General features: G+C 37.6%; 1 protein-coding gene across 1 annotated transcript in view; it reads left to right on the forward strand.

The window, feature by feature from the left end:
- The window catches only part of Thsd7a (thrombospondin type 1 domain containing 7A), a 601,821-nt gene that overhangs the window by 445,538 nt on the left and 135,152 nt on the right, over positions 1-21,131 (forward strand). Inside the window, exons 5-6 of the mRNA XM_019205461.2 lie at positions 11,818-11,973; positions 13,146-13,358. Coding sequence (XP_019061006.1) covers positions 11,818-11,973; positions 13,146-13,358 — 369 coding nt within the window. The remainder of the gene's footprint in view (positions 1-11,817; positions 11,974-13,145; positions 13,359-21,131) is intronic.

The following is a 21,131-nucleotide window of genomic DNA, read 5'->3' on the forward strand; positions in this document are numbered from 1 at the left end:
AGGGATTTAGCTTAGCAGTTTGGTGGCCTTCCTTGCAAACGCAAAGACCCAAGTTCAATCCCCGGTACCAAAAAAAAAAAAAATTAAAAATAGCATATAGGCTTCAGTTTCAGAGAGATGTAAGAAATAGAATTTTCCCACTAAATTTTATAAATCCCTGTAAATAATACAGAACATAATTCAGAAGAAGATTCTGAAATTGTAGGGAAGAAAGCAGGGAGTCTAAAAACCTCAGAACCCCAGAAGTGACAAGGTGACAAATTTCTATTGCTTTCATTTTGCTTTCTAATATCTGACTTGCAGCAAAAAATATGCCAACAACCCAAAAGCACTGGTGGGCATAGATGGTAACAGCTCTAACAAAAATGTCCTTTTCTCATCAGAGGACAAATAAAGAACCTACAGGGTGTGGTATAGAATTTTATACAATAATTACCTTACTGCAGCCAGAAACAGAAAAAGAACATAATCATACCCTCACTTGCACCAGCAGTCTTCTAGAGGAGACTGCCATTTCCGTGAGTTCAAAGATATAATGAAATACCTGCTGGTTCAGCTTGGGTGGTGTCAGAGAAGCTCAAGTAGGGGACTGGGTCCTTCATCCCGTATAGCTGGTAATAAGCTCCTATGATATTAGTGGACATAGTAAGGAACACACAAACACACACACACACACACACACACACACACACACTACTTGAAATTCCAGCTTTGTTGTCCATGAAACTCAGGTGAGATATTTGGACTTTACCTTCATCTCATAATAACATTGTGGCATACACACCCCTTTGCCATGATGGAACAGTCTCAACAAAGGTGGTCTAGTGATGCAGGCCTGTAATCCCCAAGCTGTGGGCTAAACCAGAAGGATCTTGGATAGTAAATTCAAGCTCAGGAAAGGAAAGGAGAAGGGAGGGGTGGGGAGAAAGGGGAGAGAGGAGGAGAGGGAGTGGAAGAGGAGAGAACAAAAAAAGAAATTACCTAATCTGACCAACAGGAAGAAAATGTGCTGCAGAAAAACAATGAAAATTATCAGAGTATGGAACAGAGTAACAGAGACACAGGAATGGCTGAAAATTTCTCAACTTTGGCAAGAAACAAAGTTTCTGGAAGTTGTGTAAAACATGACAGATTAAATTTAAAGAAAGACATGTAAAATGCATTATGATTAAAATATGAAAACCAAAGACAAAGAAAAATATTTGAAAGCAGTCAGAGAGAAATGAAACCCATCTATAAGGAAAAGAAAACTGGAGTGACAGTGAACAAGAAATCTTGTAGTCCATAATGTTTCAGAAATTCCAAAAGACAGGAAAGACCAAATGAGAATCCGGGGGATTTATTTAGGGTACATATATGGGCTCAGCAGACTCTGTTTAAAATGACTGAGCACTAAAAAAAGAGAAATATTGCTTTTATACGTTGTGTCAAAGGCAGTGGGTTTTTTAGAGATGTAGCTAGTGAGTTTACCTGAATAGGGATAAGACAGTTTTGTGACTTTAACCTCTAAGAAGACAGTGTCTTATGAATCATTTGAGAAGAGTGTCACAAATTTTGTTTACAGTATATAGTTGTTAATTTTATCTGTACCAGGACAAGGAGTTAAAGCTACAGGGGAGGAGGTGTGAGGGGGAGGAGAACTGCCTAAGGCTGGAAAGCACTTGTTTTTCTTTAAGTCCTGCTTCAATATAATAGCACAATATTTTTCAAGTGCTAAAGGAAAAGAACTGTCAATTTACAATTCAGCACTCTCAGAAAATATCCTTCAGGAATGAAAGAGAAATGAAAATATTCTTAGACAAAGGAAAACTAAGAGAATTTGTTGCCAGAAGATCTATCCTGAAAGTTTGACTAAAGAAAGTTCTATAAGTAGAATGGAAATAATATATTAAAAAATAAACCCTTAGGAAACAATAAAGAAAAGAAGGTAAACAAAAATATGGGCAACCACAATGGGTTTTTTTTCTCTTGTATTTAATAAATTATGTTTGACAGTTGAAGAAAAATTATAACCCTGCTACTTAAGATGATTCTAAAAATATATAGGAACTATATTTAAGATAATTACAAGTAAGAGAGATTAAAGGCAGATGAAGGGAGAGGTAGGTAAGGTCTTCATACTAAACAACACCAGGAAGTCACTAGCAATCCTTGGGGTTCACTGTCTTATAGCTGCATCACTCCAGTTTCTCTATCACCATTCAGCCTTCTCTGGTGTCTTGAGCTGGTCTTCCTACAAGCTGAGAGCTTATGCAGCTCCGGCCGGAATACAGAGAAAGAATGGGATAATACTCTCACCTGCAGTAGCAAAGGCCTAGAATGGGTGTCAGATTCCACAATTATGTTGTCACACTCAGATAGTCGACTCTTCTTATAAGAACACCCCAGTCATCAGATCTAGGGCTTAGTTTACTCAAGTAAGATGTTACTAACTGTATTTGCAAGGGCCTTATTTTCAAGTGAGATCATTTTCTGAGATTCCTGCAGACCTGAATTTTCAGCAGCACTATTTATCTTAATATATGTACCTTAAAACTCTCAGTGTCAGCATTCTAGCTGTGATATTGTGCTATAGTTTGTGTCACCTTACCACTGAGAAAGACTGGGTAAAGAATATACAAAATTTCTTTCAAATTTGCCTGTGAGAAGCCCATGGGGTCCTAGCATGGACCCCACCCTGACCCCAGCATGTTGGACCCACAGGGCCAGCCAAAGGTCCACCTGGAAAAGAACTGCACAGGCACACAAGCAGCAGCCAGAGGCCACCCAGAAGCCATTGATCAGTGTCTGCAGACCCAAGCCAGAAGCCTGTGCAGACATCAGCAACTGGGGTACACATCCCCCAGTCAAAGGCCCTCCCATTGGACAACAGCTATATGTGGGCAATCCCCAACCATAGGCACATCTAGATACCATCCCAAGTGTGCACAGGCCCCAGCCAGAACCCGCTCAGACAACAGGGTATCACAAGGATCAAGGAGGCCACCATTCTAAACCCAGGAATTCCCTTAGTGGTGAGCAGCAGAGAAAAGGCTTTAGCATGGTTTGCTGAGATTTGAAGAACACTGGGTGAGCAAAAAGTAGTCTGAACAAAGTTGAAGCAAGCTGCATCTGTTGAAATGAGAAGACATGTAAACAAGTCTCAAAACCAGACTTCCTGATCCATAAAGGCAATCCCAAAGGGCAAGGAGATGGAAAAATCTGCTACTCAACCACCTGCACTCCCTAGCTGGATATGTAAGAGGATCTGGGAAAAATTAAATCAGGAATAATTTCTCACATAGCAACAGAGATTGTGCCCACAGTGCAAGACATGATTATTAAATCTAGAACAGACACAGATTAAAAAAAAATAGAGGCGCTGAGAAACATGATAGAATCCCAACATAGGAAACAAATGGAATCATAAAACAGATGGAAAGAGATTAAAAACTTCATTAAAGAAGTTCACAGAAGAATAAGCCAGTGTGGGTGTAGAATTTCAGATATAAAAGACAAGATTGTAGTTAGCGACCAAGAAAAGAAAAAAGAATTTCAAAGTAAGAGACCATGAGAAATCAATCCAACAGCTGACTGACAATGCACAGAATACTGACATAAGATTGATCAGTCAATGAATGAACAGGACATAATGGAAAGGATATTAAACACCTGTTCACAGAAGTAATGGCATAAAACTTCCCAAGCAGGGTAAAAGAACTTGACATGAAGATAAGTGAGGCATGTAGGACTCGAACCAGCCATGATAAAAAAATAAAAACTACTCTGAGGCATATAATAGGCAAGATTCCAGATACCCAATAGAAGAAAAAAATACCACAAGCAGTTAGAGCAAAAACAAATAACATACAAAGGAAAGCGCATCAGAATCACAGCAGACTTCTCAACACAAACTCTCAAGGCAAGAAGACCGTGGAGTAAAGTGTTGCAAGCCATAAAGGAAAATAACCTCCAACCTAGACTGATGTACCCTGCAAAACTATCTTTCAAAATCAATGGAGGAATAAGATACTCTCATGACAAGGAGTAACTGAGGAACTTGATAAATATGAAACAAAAAAAAATTTAAACTCCAAAAAAAAATTCCAAACAATATCATAGGAAAAGACAAAAAGGATCACAACCCAGGAAGCCCAGGAGAATGAATCCATTAGGAAAGACACGAAAATAAACCAAAGGGGGAGAATCCAACAAAACAAAGAAGGCATAGCAAAGATAAGTCAATATGTATCATTATAACCATCAATACTAATGGCCTCAATTCACCAGTAAAAAGAAATAGACTGGCAGAATGGGTCAAGAAGAAAAATCCAACAATATGCTATATACGAGAAACACACTTAATTCAAAAAGAAACTCATAGACTAAAAGTTCAAGGGTGGAAACAACACTCCATTTGAAAGAAACTAAAATAAAAAGCAGGAGAAGCTGTCCTCTTTGCAGATCAAGAGGACTTCAAACCAACACTGATTAAGAGAAACAAATACATCCGGTGTGGTAGAATCTCTGCTGAAAGAAACCAACACCCCAGCTACTCTTGTCAACAATGCACATCCTTCTTTTGGATCACTCAGGGTGTATTTCCATCTGCTCAACTGACTTACAAATGTTCTTGGTGAGTTCACTCAGTTGCTCAGTTGTTCCCTTCCCCCTAGACGTTCTGTCTGCTTTGTGTGCTGTGTCACTAGAGCGCTGCAGCTCCTGTACAGCCATCTGGTACCTGTCAGATGGTCTCATTATGTTTACAATAAAGATGAAAATAAGAAAAAAGAGAGAGAGAGACAAAAAAGGACACTACATCCTTGTAAAGGGAACAATCCAAGAGGAAGAGGTGGCAATCATTAATACATATGCACTAAATACTAGTGTGCCCAACTATATAAAACAAATACTAACAGACATGAAAAATCAATTAAGCACTAATACAATACTAGTGGGGGTCTCAGTATCCCACTGTCACAAATAGGTGTATCAACTAGACAAAAAATAAATAATGAAAGAGTAGAACTCAATCAAACTCTTGAACAAATAAACCTAACATGTTTACAGTGTTCTACCCTGCAAAATCAGAATACACATTCTTTTCAGCTGTACATGGTTGTTCTCCAAAATAGATCACACACTCACTCATAGAAAATGTTTAAGTAAATCCAAAGGATCTGAATTTATGCACTATATATTATCAGACCATAGTATGATGAAATTGGAGATCAGTAGAAAAAGAAACCACAAGAATTTCATAGACACATGGAAATTGAACAACACATTTCTGAAGAACCAATGGGTCACAGTGGAAATTAAAGAAGAAATCAGACAGTTTCTACAATTAAATGACAATGAAAATACGACATATCAGAATCTATGGGATGTGATTAAGCAGTCTTATGAGGAAAATTCATAGCAGTGAATACTCAGATTAGGAAAACAAAGCTCAATAAAACAACCTGATGGTGAACCTCAAGCATCTCGAAAAAGAAGAGGAGGACAAACCCAAAGCTCAGGCAAGAGAAGAAATGATAGATATTAGGGCAGAAATCAATGCAATGGAGACCAAGAGAATGATACAAAAAAATCAATAAAACAAAGAGTTGGTTATTCAAAGCAAGCAACAAAACATCAGTTGCCTGAAAACTAGGGCAAAGAATCAAAAAGTGGGTGGGATGTCTTCTTACTGAAAAACTTCTGCACAGGAGGAGACGTGACCAATAGTGTAAAGAGAACCCACAATGTGGGGAAATATCTTCACCAGCTGTTCCTCAGATAAAGGTCTGCTGTTGCGAATATATAAAGACTTACCAAATCAGACCACCAAAATTGAAAGACCCAATTCAAAAATGGGCATTTGAGATGAACAGAAGTTTCTCAGACAAAGAAGTAGAAATATCAAATAAACATATGAAAAAGTGTTCAACATCACTGGTCATTCTAGAGATGCAAATGTAAACAACACTGAAATTACACTTCACCCCAGAAAGAATGGCTGCTGTCATGAAATCTTCCAATAACAAATGCTGGTGGGGCTGTGGGGAAGAAGGAACACTCGTCCACTGTTGGTTGGAGTGTAGATTGGCACAAAAACTGTGGAAATCAGTATGGAGATACCTCAAAGAACTAGGAATAAAGATTCCACTTGACCCATCTATCCCTCTGCTGGTTATCTTTCCAAAAGAATTAAAAGAATCATATCACAGAGATATATGTGAATCCATGTTTATCATGCACAGATTGAAATAGCTAAAACTTGGAAACAGCCCAATTGCCCATCAGTCAACTAGAGACTGGATAAAGAAAATGCAGTGTTTTTAAAAATAAAATGTAGTACTACTCAGACATAGAGAATGAGAAATTAGTGACATTTATAGCTAAATGGATGCACATTGATGTGATACTCTTAAGTGAAATAAATAGGACACACATGTATAAATACCAAATAGTTTCTCTGGTGTGAAAAACTAAAAGTGTAAATAAGGATCAATATGTATAATTGATATTGTGTAATAGGAAGAAAAGATCTAAAGGAGTAGAGGAAGTGGGGGAGGGATAGGGGAAAGGGAAAAAGAGAAAAGAAAAAATATGTCAAAAGAAAAACATGGAAACAATATCCTTGTAAACAGGGAAGGGTGGAGGGGAAGAAGGGCGGGCTGGGGAATGAGGAAAATTAAGAACCAAGATAAGTCATGTAAAGGTACAAGATCCCAATAATGAATGTAACTTTTTTGTATACCTGAAATATACCAATAAACTTAATTAAGATTTAAAAAGTGGGACTTCTAGTCCCAGTTCTTTGAGGTGTCTCCACACTGATTTCCACAGTGGTTGCACCAGTCTGCACTCCTGCCAGCAATGGAGCAGGGCTCCTCTTTCCCCCGACCCTGCCAGCATTTCTCATTCATCAATGTCATTATAGCAGCCATTCTTTCTGGGATGAAATGGAATCTCAGTGTTGCTTTCATTTGCATCTAATGAATAACCAGTAAACATTGAACAGTTTTTCATATGTTTATTTTCTGTTTTTTCTTCTTTGTCTGAGAAATGTCTGTTCATTTCACATGCCCTTTTTAGTCTGGGTGTTTAAATTTGGGAGGTCTGATTTTTTTTTAAGTTTTTTATGTACTCTAGATGTTAGACCTTTGTCTGAGGAAGAGCTGGTGAAAATTTTTCCCACATTGTGTGCTCTCTTCACACTATTGGTCATTTCTCTTCCTGGGAAGAAGCTTTTCAATAAGAAGACATACCAATTGTTGATTGTGCTAGTTCATGGGCAACTGAGGTTTTGTTCAGAAAATCTTTTCCTATGCCAATGTCTTCAAGAGTTCTACCTAACCTCTCTTCCAGATGGCTTAGTGTTTCTGTTTTAGTGTTTAGAATCTTTAATCCATTTCAATTTTACTTTAGTACATGGTGAGAGTTATAGGTCTAGTTTTAAACTTTGGCAAGTTGAAAACCCAGTTTTTCCAGCGCCATTTATTAAACTATCTTTCTTTCAGTGAGGATTTTGGGCTCCATTGTCCAAGATGAGGTGGCTTAACGTGGGTAGAGTTGTTTCTGCATCTTCTTATCTGTTCCACTGTTCCTTGGGTCTGTTTCTTTGCTAATACCATGCTATTTTAAATCATAGTAGCTTTGTAACACAGTGACACATTGTGGTTTGTGATACCCTCTACCTTGTCATTATTGCCTAGAATTGCTCTTGCCATTCTATGGCTCTTCTTGTTCCAAATGAATTTTTGGATTGTTTTTTCAAGTTCTGTAAAGTATGCTGCTCGAGTTTCTATTGGGAACTCACTGCATCTATATATCACTTTTGGAAGTATTGCCATTTTCACTATATTGGTTCTTCCTATTTCTCCCTATTTCATTGTTTATTTTTTGACTACTTATCTGTTTGTGACAGGGGGGTATTGAGGTCCCCCACTAGCATTGTACTATTGCTTATATGATTTTTCATGTCCATTCGTTTTTGTTTTATATAGTTGGGTACACTAGTAATTGGTGCATGTATATTAATGGTTGTCACTTTTTCCTCTTGGATTGTTCCCTTTATAAAGATGTAGTCTCCTTCTTTGTGTCCCTTAATCAGTGTTGGTTTGAAATCCACCTGACCTGCAAAGAGGGTAGCTACTCCTGCTCTTTGGGGGTTCCTGTTACATGGAGTATTGTTTTCCACTCTCGAACTTTCAGTCTATGAGCTTATGTTTTAATTAAGTGAATGTCTTGTATGTAGCATATTGTTGGATCTTGCTTCATCTTCCATTCATTTTCTTTTGATTGGTGAATTGAGACCATTAACATTGACGGTTATAACTGATATGTATTGAGTTATCCTTGTCATGACATTTTCTTTTTGTTGGGTTCTCCCCCTTCGGATTTAATTTTTTGTCTTTCCTGATGGATTCATTCTGCTGGGCTACCTGTGCTTGTGATCCATGTTGTCTTTCATAGGATATTGCTTAAAATTTTTGGAGTGCTAGTTTCATATTCATGAAGTTAGTGAGGTGCTCTTTGTCATGAAAGTATCTTATTACTCCATCAATTTTGAAAGATAGTTTTGCAGGGTGTATCAATCAAGGTTGGAGGCGGTTTTCCTTTAGGGCTTGAAATATGTTACTCCATGCTGTTCTTTCCTTATGAGTTTATATTGAGAAGTCTGCTGTGATTTTGATGGCCTTTCCTTTGTATGTGATTTATTTCTTTTCTCTAGCAGATTCTAGAATTTTGCACTTCTGTTAGATTTCTGGAATCTTAACTATTATATGCCTATGTGTACATTTTTTTGATCATGGCTAGTTGGAGTCCTATATGCCTCTCTTATATGTATGTCAAGTTCTTTTCCCCTATTTGGAAAGTTTTCTGCCATTACTTCTGAGAACAGTTTTTTGTTTTTTTTTTTTAATGTCATCTGCACTTGTTGCTTCTTCATTGACTCCAATCAGTCTTATATTATTCTTCTTTGCATCATCTAGCAGTTGCTGGATGGATTTCTTGTGGTCCTTTACTATTTTTAAGAAAATTTTCCTTTCCTGGTTTTTCATTGCAATCCTATCTTCTATATCTGAAATTCTGTCCTCACCTTAGCTTGTTCCATGCATAAAATTTCAGTGGAGTTTTTAATCTCCTGGAAATCTGTTAGCATCTGTTTTATGGATTCCATTTGTTTCCTATTTTGGGATTCCATCATGTTTCTCAGCTCCTCTATTTTTTTTATCTGAGTCTGCTCTAGATTTATTAATCATGTCTGATACCATGGGCACAATCTCTGCCCATGAGAAATTATATCTGATTTCATTTTTTCCAGGTCCTGCTTTATTGCCAGTTCAGGGAGTCCAGGTGGTTGAGTATTAGATCCTTTTTTTTTTTCAGCTTTAATTGAGTTTATTGGTACATTTTAGGGATACAGTACAGTTACATTCATTGTTGGGATCTTGTACCTCTACATGACAATCTTGGTTTTCATTTTTTCCCCTTGTCCCTGGCCTCCCTTCACCCCCTCCTCCCCTCCCCATCTACAAACACTTTATTTCCATCTTTTCATTATCTCACATTTTTTTCTTTTCCCTTATTACCCTTCCCCTACCCATCCCACCTTCCCTACACCTTTAGCTCCTTTCTTCCTATTTCTAAATGTCAGTAATCTTATTAGGATCTTCTGTATTATTGCAGATTATTCACACAAGAGAAACTATTCGGTATTTACACATGTGTGCCTTATTTATTTCATTTGAGTATTAGATTCTTCCATCTTGTTTCCATTTGGAGTTGCCTTAGGTGATCTGGAAGTGTGGTTTTGAGACTTACTTATGTGTCTTCTCATTTCAAAAGCTGCAGCCTGTTGAGCCTTTGTTGACGTGACTTTTTGCTCACCCAGTGGTATTCAATTCTCAGCAAGCCACCACTGAGCCTTTACTCTGCTGCTCACTAATGCACCAATTCCTGGTTCATAGTGGTGGCCTTTTGGATCCCTGAGATGACCTGTTGTCTGGCAGTCTTCTGATTTGGACCTGTGCATACTTGGGATGGTATCTAGGTGTGCCTTTCAATGGGGGCCCTATGTAGCAGTTTTCTGTGAGGGCTTTTGGCTGGAGGCTGTGTACATCAGTTCCTTCTGTCTGTGTTCACTTCTGACTAGGGTCTCCACAAACTTATCAGTGGTATCTGGGTGAGCCTCTGGCTATTACTTGTGCATCTGTATAGTTCTTTTTCAAGGTGGGCCCTTGGCTATGATATGGCAGGCCTCTAGCTGAAGCTTGTGCACCTGCGCAGCTCTTTTCTGAGCCAGACTTTGGCTTGGGTTGATGTGCCAAAGCCTCTGGGACTGGGGAGGGACCCTGGCTGGGATTCACCTGCAGCCACACCACTCTGGTCCACACAACTGCTCCCTGGGATGTGTGCTTACTTAAGGATGGTATGGCAGGCCTCTGGATAAAGCTTATGTGCCTGGACATCTCTTTTCTGTGTGGGCCTGTGGCTTGAGGGGGTGTGCCCATGCCTCTGGGGTTCGTGTGGGGCTCTGGCTTGGATCAGCCTACAGCTACATCATTCTGGTCCACACATCTTCTCCCCAGGATCTGCACACACTTATGATGGTATGGTGGGTCTTTGGCTCAAACTTGTTAAATTTTTTTGCAACAGCAGTAACTATAGCTCTTATAATAGAGCTGGTGAGTTAGCTAGATGTACCTGTAGCAAAATGCCCTCTGTTTTTCTTTATACATCCTCCTCTCTTGGTCAGCCTTTATGCAGAAATGTACACACATCTTGGCATTATCTGTCTCATATATGTGTGTTCCAAAGAGTCAAACATCATACATCAAAACAGAAAAGAAAAGCAGGGACAAGCATTTACCAAGTTCACTGGTCAATTTAAAAACTAATGGAGATAATTATAAATTCATCTCCTTAGCAATTTGCATTTGGGTCACATATGTAGATAATACATTTTACAGAATTTTTGAAATGCATTGAGTGAGTCATGGAGCTAGAAATAGAGTGGCTTTTCTTCCCTCATGTTCATGTGGTACCATTTAGACTTGCAGACAACAAGGACAGGTGTTCACTCCTCCCCAGAGCAACTCAGTGGACATTTTTCCATATATATCAAAGCCATGTTGCCCCTCTATATTACTCTACTTTTTATCACTGGGGCACAGTACTTAACAACCTCAACTTAAAGGAGGACAGATCATTTCGCTCATGGTTTTGGAAGATTCGGTCCATGGTAGGCTGACTCCAAGACAGGAAAATCATGTCAAAAGGGTGTGGTGGAGCAAAGCTGCTTGTTCATGGTGACCAGAAAGTAGACAGGGTAACAGCATCAGGGACGAAGGGACCAGGGACAGATGTGGTCACACATCTGAGAAACCTGCCAAAGCACACTAAGAAGTGGACTCTACTAATCCTCTAGGTGATTCTCAAGCTAATCAAATTAACCATCTTATCTTTCACACCATCCTACTATATTCAGTCCTCTAAATCAGATTCTACTTTGTAGAATTTAGCCACCGAATTTTAGAGTTCACCTTAAGGATTATTTTTCTGACTAGAAAAGTTATATTTAATATTGTTAATAGCATAGGTAATCAGTGGTAAAGCTGATAAACAACTTGAAAGCTCAGTTTTCTTTGACTATACTATATTGTGTCTTTCATTCCCCATACTTCCTCCTTTTAGTCTCAGGATGTAGCTAAGAAGCATTGGAAAATATCTTGGTGGTACATCTGCAACAGTTTTCTTCTCCATACTCACAAAAACTTTATTATTGACCACAACTTTTACTTTTGGTTTAATTCCTAAAAAAGTTCTGTATTTTTCTTGAAACAGCCTCAAAACCAGTGGATTCCAAATTATGCACTGGCCCTGTACCTAATACTACACAGCTGTGCCACATTCCCTGTCCAGTAGAATGTGAAGTTTCACCGTGGTCAGCTTGGGGACCTTGTACTTATGAAAATTGTAATGACCAGCAAGGCAAAAAAGGTATGTAATAGTAACACACCATATTTGAAACAACCATAGATTAAGTCAAATCATGAATTTAAAAAGTGCTTTAGGTGTTCCTTCTTATTATTTTTTGGTAGAATTTTACAGAATGATTAAGAATATAGATTTCCTAAAATGAATAAACCTAATCTGGTGATGGTACCAAAAGATTAAAATAGTGGAACATAGGCAAGTTGCCTTATAATTTAGATAACATGATAGAGAGGATTTGAGGCACTTCAAGGACTGATTAGGACTGACCTGCACTGAAAACTCTACTCTGCTCCTTATTTTCTGTTTCCTATGAAAGGGACATCATAATATTTGCCACCAAGATTTCCTCTGAAGAATCAGTGAGAAAGTAAACATAAATAATTCAGGCCATGACTTACAGCTTAATCTTAGCTCCTTATTGCTTTGAAGGTAAAAATATTTTTTAAAACTTTGTTACTTTATGATACAGATGGTACAGGTAAGAGGAGTGGAATAAATGCAGTGGTTTATTTCATGGTGGGCATTGTGAGCTGCATTCAAATGATCCTATAATTTTATTTTCCCATTTTGTTTCAAATGACAAGCTCTAATACTTTCAGTATGTTCACTCAGCATAAACAGATATATTAATTTTGTTTTACATTTTCAGAAAGACACTACCCAGGCATTATAAAAAGCGTGTAATAGAACTCTGAATGGTCTACACTGGTTGTGGTCCTAGAACCATCCAACCTCTCAGAGGTTCCTTTTCCAAATTCAATCAAAGAACAGTGCTGAAGAATTAGAAAGCATAGCACTTTCATGCGTCTGGCCATGAATATTTCTAAAGAGTTTGAGATTTCATTCCTTAAAGATTCTTTGTATTCTCTAACTCTATCTCTGTCTCTCCCCTTCCTTCTTTCCCTCCCTAAACCGTATGCAGACATATGAGGTACACGACTTTTTTCCTATAGAAAGTTAAAACCAAACTACTCTTTCTGTGTTCATTCATTTACTCATTTGATAAATGGTTCACAAGGTCAGTTTAAGCTACAAGTCGGGGATACATACATTAGTGATTCAAAACGCAAGTGACTTTTCTAACCTCTACCTTCATCCAACATTATCTCTGCCTTTCTTTCAGTTTTCAAAATACGTTGTTGACACGAAATACTTTCTTTTCTCCAATGACTCAGGCTTCAAACTGAGGAAGCGGCGCATAACCAATGAGCCCACTGGAGGCTCTGGGGGAACTGGAAACTGCCCCCACTTACTGGAAGCCATTCCCTGTGAAGAGCCATCCTGCTATGACTGGAAAGCAGTGAGGCTCGGAGACTGTGAACCAGATAATGGGAAGGAGTGTGGTCCAGGCACACAAGTTCAAGAGGTTGTGTGCATCAACAGTGATGGTAAGTTACGTACATCTATCACATTTTTATAAAAACACACCTTGCAGATATGATTTTACTTTGTATCAGAATTTTTCTTTCATAATTGGTTCTATTTACAAACATCTATCTGTCTGTCTGTCTGTCTGTCTCCCTTTCCCTCTGACCTTCCTTCTCTCCTTCCCTCCATCTGTCAAATGGTGACATTGGAGAAATTCTATGAACATCATAGGGTGGTTTTAAATTTGAACGTAGAACAGACAATACAGAGTAAGAATGGAACCATTATCAGGGAAGCATGTATTAAATTAAAAACAACAAGGTGCCAGTTTTTAACTGATACTCTTTTCGTTACCTCTGGAAATGAAATGTAAATACAGAAAAGTTGTAAGTGTCGGTTTACTTGATGTTAAATCCTTTTTTCCTCGCCAATATTGTGACAATGATATTCAATTTCAGACTGTCCAAGCCATGGGTCCCATTATAGCCCACTTTCTGAATCAACCCTACCTTCTTTCTAGCAGCCTACCCTTTAGGAATGTCACAGAGCCAGTGTATAGTGGTTTATCACAAGGTTCTTTTCCCCAATCACAATAATGATTTAGTATTTCATAATTTATTTCATATGACAAAATACTCTGTTATTGTTTATCTCTGACATAAGACTTCTATATTCTTGCCAAGAGTGCCGCTACTATTTGGGAGAGAACCCCTTACTCTTAGCAATATCTGAATCACATTTAGGAGCCATAGGAATCTCATCTGCACCCCCACCCCACCCCCACACATGCAGTTTAAAATCTCTGGGCAAGTTCATTCTAAGGACTCTCTAACCCTCAGATTCTATGACTCTACACATCAGAAAAGTATGAGCGCTGAACCCCAGGGCCTAATGGTTTGACAGTCTGTGCTGTGTATAGCATGTGCAAACCTATCCTGATGCCCCCCCGGGGGTATGGAACATCTGGTAACCATCATAATTCTTCTCAGTCTACTTTCTTCTAGCAATCAGAATAATTTCCTCCTGTGACTCAATCACTGTTCGCTCAGTAGTAAAGAAAGATGTTCTCTGGGGTAGGAGGCTGACAGACCCTAGTCTGTGAGAAATTAGCCTTCTGAGTTTAAAACGTACAATATAATCTTGGGTTTACATGAGCCATGTAGAATGGTGCTAGGTAATATCTGAACCAGTGTGCAGATGGAATTCAAAGAAGAAGATAGATTATTGCTCCAGATCTCCTAGGATGAATTTAGTGTAAGTTTCTTTGTTGTATGAAGGTATAGTTAGCTAGGATGCATCTTCTTTTTAGCTTTTCACTATTTTATTCTAAACAGAAAAAGAAAGACAAAAGTAATATTCAAAAATTGGCATAGAGGAAGAGAAAGCAAAAGAAGCAATTTCTGTTAGATCTGATGACACACACCTATAATCCCAACACTCTGATAGGCTGAGGCAGGAGCATCACAAGTTCCAGCCTAACCTGAGCAACTTAGCAATTTAGCAACTTAGCAAGACCCCCTTCTCAAAATAAATAAAATTAAACAAAATGTGCTGAAAATGTAGCTCAGTGAGGAAAAACAAGCAATTTTGGTCTCTGTTTTATTCAAACACCAAGTCCTAATTTGGATTGGGTGGTATACTATATTATGTTCTGAATTGCTAAATAAAGAGTAACGTCATATTGCGCTCCCTTATTGACACTGAATCTTATTGTCTTCCTCAGTTCAAATAATTTTGCTTGTCCTTCTAAAGATCTAGGGAAAATCTGAGTCCCAGGAATTGTAAAGAGATATCTGAGTGAAAAAAAAGCCAAAACAAAATGTTAATTGTACATAAAACATCTATCTCAGTGTTGTTAACCAAAAAAATCACATCTAGCTCACTAAGTGCAATGATCTTCCCTGGTATCTGTGCATATTGAATATATTTTATGTATATTAGTGAACCCAGTTATTTCTAAAATATCAGTGGTTAATATTAATTTTTTCAAGCGAAAATTATTTTGTAACAAATATATCTTTAATTATCTCATGAAAGACTAAAAATAAGAATAAATGTGAGTAGATATGTCCAATTATATTGGAAAATAATATTGGTTCTAACCTGAAAATCAGATTAATAGCACAAAACATATAGAAGCTGGTTTTACTTTGTCTCACACACAGAAAGATTTTTAAAAGATAAGAAATACACAAGTGATGTTCTGTTTATTATTGTTTTTACTAAGACATCCAGCATAAAATATATCTCCTACCATAAATTAGTTGAAATGAAATTTATACTTAACTAGCTCAACTACGTAGATGTATAAATTGTTCTAAATTGTCTTTTAGTATAAATTCTAGAATGGGCTCAAATTTTTATATGACTGAGCTATAACTCTGCCAATAGAATGAATAAAAGCAAAAACTAGAGACCTGTAAATATTACTGCAATATTATCATGTGGTCACCTGGTAAGTGTTTAGCAGCTGCACCAAATGTTGTTTTGTAATTAAATTGTGCCCAGGGAATTAAAGTTGATTAGTAGCTCACACTCTACCCCCAGGCCAGTGATGCTGCTATAGATTTTATTTTATAATTAAGTTAACATCAGACTAGGGACATGAAGAATTAGAGCCTGTAAACTTAGCAAATAATAATGTACTTTTTTTCTCCCACATTCCTCACAAATTTCACAACTTGGTTAATGACCTGAAAGTATTTAATGTCAACTTTATTTTTTCTGAAATATTTTTTGTCTAGGCTGTAAGGGATCATTGGGTTTTGCTGCAGCTATTCATTTTCCACTTGTTTTCTAAGGGATATGGTTATGGAAGGTTGTAAGAGCAGCTAGGAGGAGTTTTATGTAGATATTCTGGCTGACAGGGGAGTGGAAAATAATATGGACAAAGGAAAGCCCAAAAGACAATTAGAATCTTAAAAAGAGATGCACATTTCGGTGTAACAGAAATTTGGCCATCAGGAAAGCAATTCCAGATCTGTATTACAAAGGTAGACGTGGGGGTTTCTAAAGAGTATCACAACTTTGAGAACTCCCCAAACCTACCATTTAATGTTTGTGACATTTATGTATTCTATTCAAGATCTAAATTTGGTGAGCTAAGAGTCTTTTGTTTCCCAAATTGGTTTGTTAAAGGGAGAACAAAAACTATTGAGCTGGAGATGGGAGAAAAATGTATCATCCTATGTATTACTTAAGACCAAATATTATTTCCATATTTTTTTACCCTTTTCTTGGAAAACGCAATAAATCATACTATCCGTATTTTCTTACTATGGGTTCTGTTTCAAATGTTAAGAGTATTGCCACGACTCCAAGTGAATTTCAGAAACTCAATTTTCTTATTTTGTTTTCTGTATTACTTTGTAAAGTGATGAACCTCAGCAGTTTACAATGTCTGACCTTCTGTACTACCTTTCTTATTTTATTTAACATTAATAATCATGCAATCGTTGGCATACAAAACTCTCTGTCTCTCAACTTTAGTTCAGATTTTTATAAAACCAAACAAGAATACTTTCCTGAAGTGTAAATCAGTACAATTATCATTTTACAGCTGTTAACGGTTCAATAGTGGGAGTGGTGGGTTAACCAACCACGAATCTCTGGGTTTGCTTACGCCATTCTTGAATGGGAATGATTCTACTGTGTAGACTGTCAGCAACCCAGAAAATGGGCTGGATTCTCATAATGCAGAGGAAGATTTAGAATTAAGAGTGTGTTGAAATTAGCATATGGCAAGATTTCAAGCAGGAGTTTTGCTTGTAGAACTGTTTCTCCCCATCATTAAAAACACCAGAAAGAACTGGCAGAATACTTTGGGAAGCTGACCTTACTAGCCAGGGAGAGGACTTACCTATGACTGCTTACTCTTTCTGAAACTCTTCCCATTAGTTTCTCCCTTCCAGACATGTGTGTGTATTTACATCTGAGTGGAGAAAAGGGAAACGATACCATTTCTTTCCCAAATGGTTCATGTCACATTTTTTTGATCTGGTGTGACTGATATGAAGAGGGATGTAGTGGCACATCATTTCAGTACCTTGAGGTAAACAGAGGAATAAGCCTCTAAGAATACTGAAAAGTTAAACCTCGAGATAACAAGATAGGGGTAGAGGCAGAGCAATAAAGTGCTCTATTTTAATTTATAAAGTACAATTTGCATGCAATTTGTGACCTATAAACACTGCAAGTAAGCCTTCATTAAAAACAACAGTGTGAAAGTAGACAGAGTTAAGTGAAACAAGGAGTAAATAATACGGAGCTATGCATGGTGAGACATTCTAGTGCCCTTGGTTAAGACTAAATTTTGGCTGACTCAGAACCCTCATAGATTCTCCCAGAAGCACAGGTTGATCAAAGATTAGGATGTGTGCTATTAACTAAGGATCTACTCCCAAGAGACAGCAATAAGAAAATGGAAAATAAAGAAGCTAACTAGAGAAGAGGGCACATGCCTTGAGGTCCCAGAACCACCCCAAGGTTCAATGACTCACCTACAAGGAATACACATAGGACTCAGCATACAGTTGTTCTCACATCTGTTATTTATCATAATCCTCTAAAGCAAAACACACATGGGGCAAAATCCAGAGGAAACCATGCCTGAGAGTCTTCTCCCAGTGGAGTCACACAGGCTATACGCTGAATTTCTCCACCAGTGAATTGTGAAAACAAATGTGACATGCTGCCCACCAGTGAAGCTCACTGGAGCTTGGAGTCCAGGGTCTATATTCAGGTTACTCATGTAGGTATTTTCTACCTGCCACATGCCACCTTCCAGAGTCCTGAAGGAAGCGGATGTTCACCTTTATATCACACTGACTATATGAACACTTTAAGCATGGGGATTCTTTCTTTCATGTACAGAATAATGGGATTCTGAAGAAATTTACATACCCAGATGGAAACCTAGGGCCGTCCTTGTAAGAGAACCTGAGGATAACATTCTCAAGTCCACTGAGTTTATTCTTTTCTGCACAGATAATATATAATTTGTAGACTTAGTCTGTTTAAGTGCAGCATCCAAGAGTGTACCTTAGACCTTAAATATTGTAGTTCTCAAAGTAAAGGAGTTGTTTTTAATATTCTCACAACAATCATTGACCCACAGAACAACGGGAGGGAGGGAGGTAGGTTTCGGACACTTCTATGTCTTTATTTGTGCAGCCCTAGTCCCTAAAGGCAAGCAGCAAAGGTGAAAAATGAGGATCTGGCAGCAGAGTCTGAGATGGGTACATAGATCCAGCAAAAGGAAACCCTGGAGATTCACTAACCCTGCAACACTGTCCATTATGCGAGGAGATCCAATGGCAAAGGGAGAGAATGTAAGTGTTTAAAAGAACACAAAACCGGATTGCATTGCCTTCTACATTAGAGATGACTGCCTATGGGCGTGTGTAATTTTCCTTTTCAGGAAAACATTGTGATAGAACTTTTTGGTTGACCAAAGGGAGGAACTGTCCGCATTTGATACATAACAGCAATATAAAAATAGCTGAGTTTTTCCGTAACATAACATAGTACAATGTTTAAATTAGTTCTGGGAGCCTGGGAAGAAATGTAAGGAATTTTGAAATAGTAAAAGAAGACATGAGAAGAGTCTGAAAGTAGTAAGAGCCCAAAAGAAGAAAGATAAACAGTAGAGGAGGGAAAACACTAAAACCATCCTTGGGTATGAAATAGGAGATTCAGTCTTACAGGTTTATTCAAGATAGTACCAGTTTTTAGAGGTCATTATTAATAGCATACCATTTTATCTCAAAGTGTTCTGGTTTAATCAATGAGTGATATGAGCACCCTAAAATGGCTGATAAATGTTGGAATAGAGAAGGTGTTATGGTTGAAATTTAAAATGTTTCCCAAAGTCTCATGTGTTTGGAAGGTAATCAGACCAATGAATGGATGTTCCTTCACAGCTGAATGCGCTTTTAGGAGGTGGGACCTGGTTGAAAGAGGCAGGGGACTGGAGGTGGACATCCCTCTCCCTGGCTCCTTCCTTTGCTCTCTGGGTAGCCATGGATTGAACACCTTTTCCTCTGCCAGATCCTTCTGCCATCTTGTTTTTGTTTTGGAGCCAGATGACCATGGACTGAAACATTAACTCAAAATAAACCTCTCCTCCTTTACATTGTTAGTGTTGGATATTTTGTACCAGCCGTGAGAAAGTGACTAAGATAGAAAGTGAAAAACTGAATCAAAAGCATTAGGAGAAAATTAACTCTGTGAACATTTTTTGAAAAAAAAAATAGAGACTCACCCGCCACTTAAAAGTTTTTTGAACTCCTCCAGTGGAAATAATTTTATTTTAATTTTAATAAAAAGCCATTTTAGAAGCTAGGAGATCTGAAGACATACAAGACTGGTGTTTGAAAATCTTAGACTATTTTCTTAAGAACTAAAGATAGAAGAGCCTATTCATAAATATTTTTGTTCCTTTCTGTCAGAGGAATACTTTTTGTGCCATATTTTTTCATAAATGTCATTATTGATAGATAAAAACATATAATTATGTAAGAAAGGGCAAAAGATAAAAAGCTGAGTTAAAATTTGCTTAAGTACAGATTGAAACCTTACCTAAATAAGATTTGCTTTTACAGCTTAGGTGAGAACTCTGTTAGGTGAATTCTGTTGTCTGTAGAGTTAGATGAGAATACATTTTCAAATGCGTGCACACAAATTACACAGCCATTGCATAGCAAAGCTGACCTTTTACATACAAGAATCTATCTAATAAATGAGTTGTTTTTCTCTAATTTAAACAATAAGTAAGTTCTCAACTGAGAACTTTTCTTCCTGTAAAATGCTATGACATTTAATGTGTTTGGAATATAATTAGGCTGGATGTTATGCTTAAATCTAAAGTCTCTCACTTACTATCAGGATGATCTAAAAGTTGGTTGGAGTTTGTGTCCTATAATTGAGTGAGATTATCTGTCCCATTATTGTAAGGATGAAAGCAATTATTGACTTTTAGAAAATTTAAGGCAACAGGTTATTATTCTCCAGTGTTGGTTCTAGCAATCACAGTTTTATATTAGGCTTTAAAAACTCTAGCATTTAACTCTGACCTGTCTGATCTGTGTTGTTGGTCATAACTGGGTGGGAATCTTGTCTTATTTATTTTATTGTGCTCTTTTATGGCCCTGTCTCCTTTAGAATAGACTGTCAATAAATCTCTTATCTAAAACTAATTTCATGCTTTCTTGCATCTCCAAACATCACATATTTTCAAGAAATGATTCTCCATTTCTTTTTTAAGTAAACTTTCATTATTACTCTTACTGAAAAGTCAGACTTTGCCTACCAGATGCTGGATAAACCAGTGCCAAATTGCATACCTTCATATTACTGTCCCAAAGCACCTTGAGATTCCATTACTTTCATCTTAGTACTTTGAATGTTTGCATAAGGAGAAGTCATTAACAAGATGTCACAAAGACCTGAAATCTTAAGGATTCTTGTCATTTGATCTTTAGACTATTTTGTGTTTTTGTAGTAGTAGTAGTAGTAATAGTAGTAGCAGTTGGTGCTATAATTTCTTTTTTTGAGATTCAGTTTTCTGGAATCATTGTGGCACTGACTCTAGCTGGGTTACTCAGCTTTCTGTTACTATAAGAAAATATCTAAATAAGCTTATAAAGAGAAAAGTTTTATTTTGGCTCCCAGTTTTAGAGGTTCTAGTCCATGATCAAGTCGACCTACTGCTGAGTGGGAGTGCTGGATAGCAATGGGAGGGGGTTGTAGAAGTGTAAAACCACTCATTTCACCAGCAGAAAGCAAAAGAGAGG

The sequence above is a fragment of the Fukomys damarensis genome, unplaced genomic scaffold (assembly GCF_012274545.1).
Source record: "Fukomys damarensis isolate Sample0158 unplaced genomic scaffold, DMR_v1.0_HiC HiC_scaffold_4, whole genome shotgun sequence".
Taxonomy (NCBI): Eukaryota; Metazoa; Chordata; class Mammalia; order Rodentia; family Bathyergidae; genus Fukomys; species Fukomys damarensis.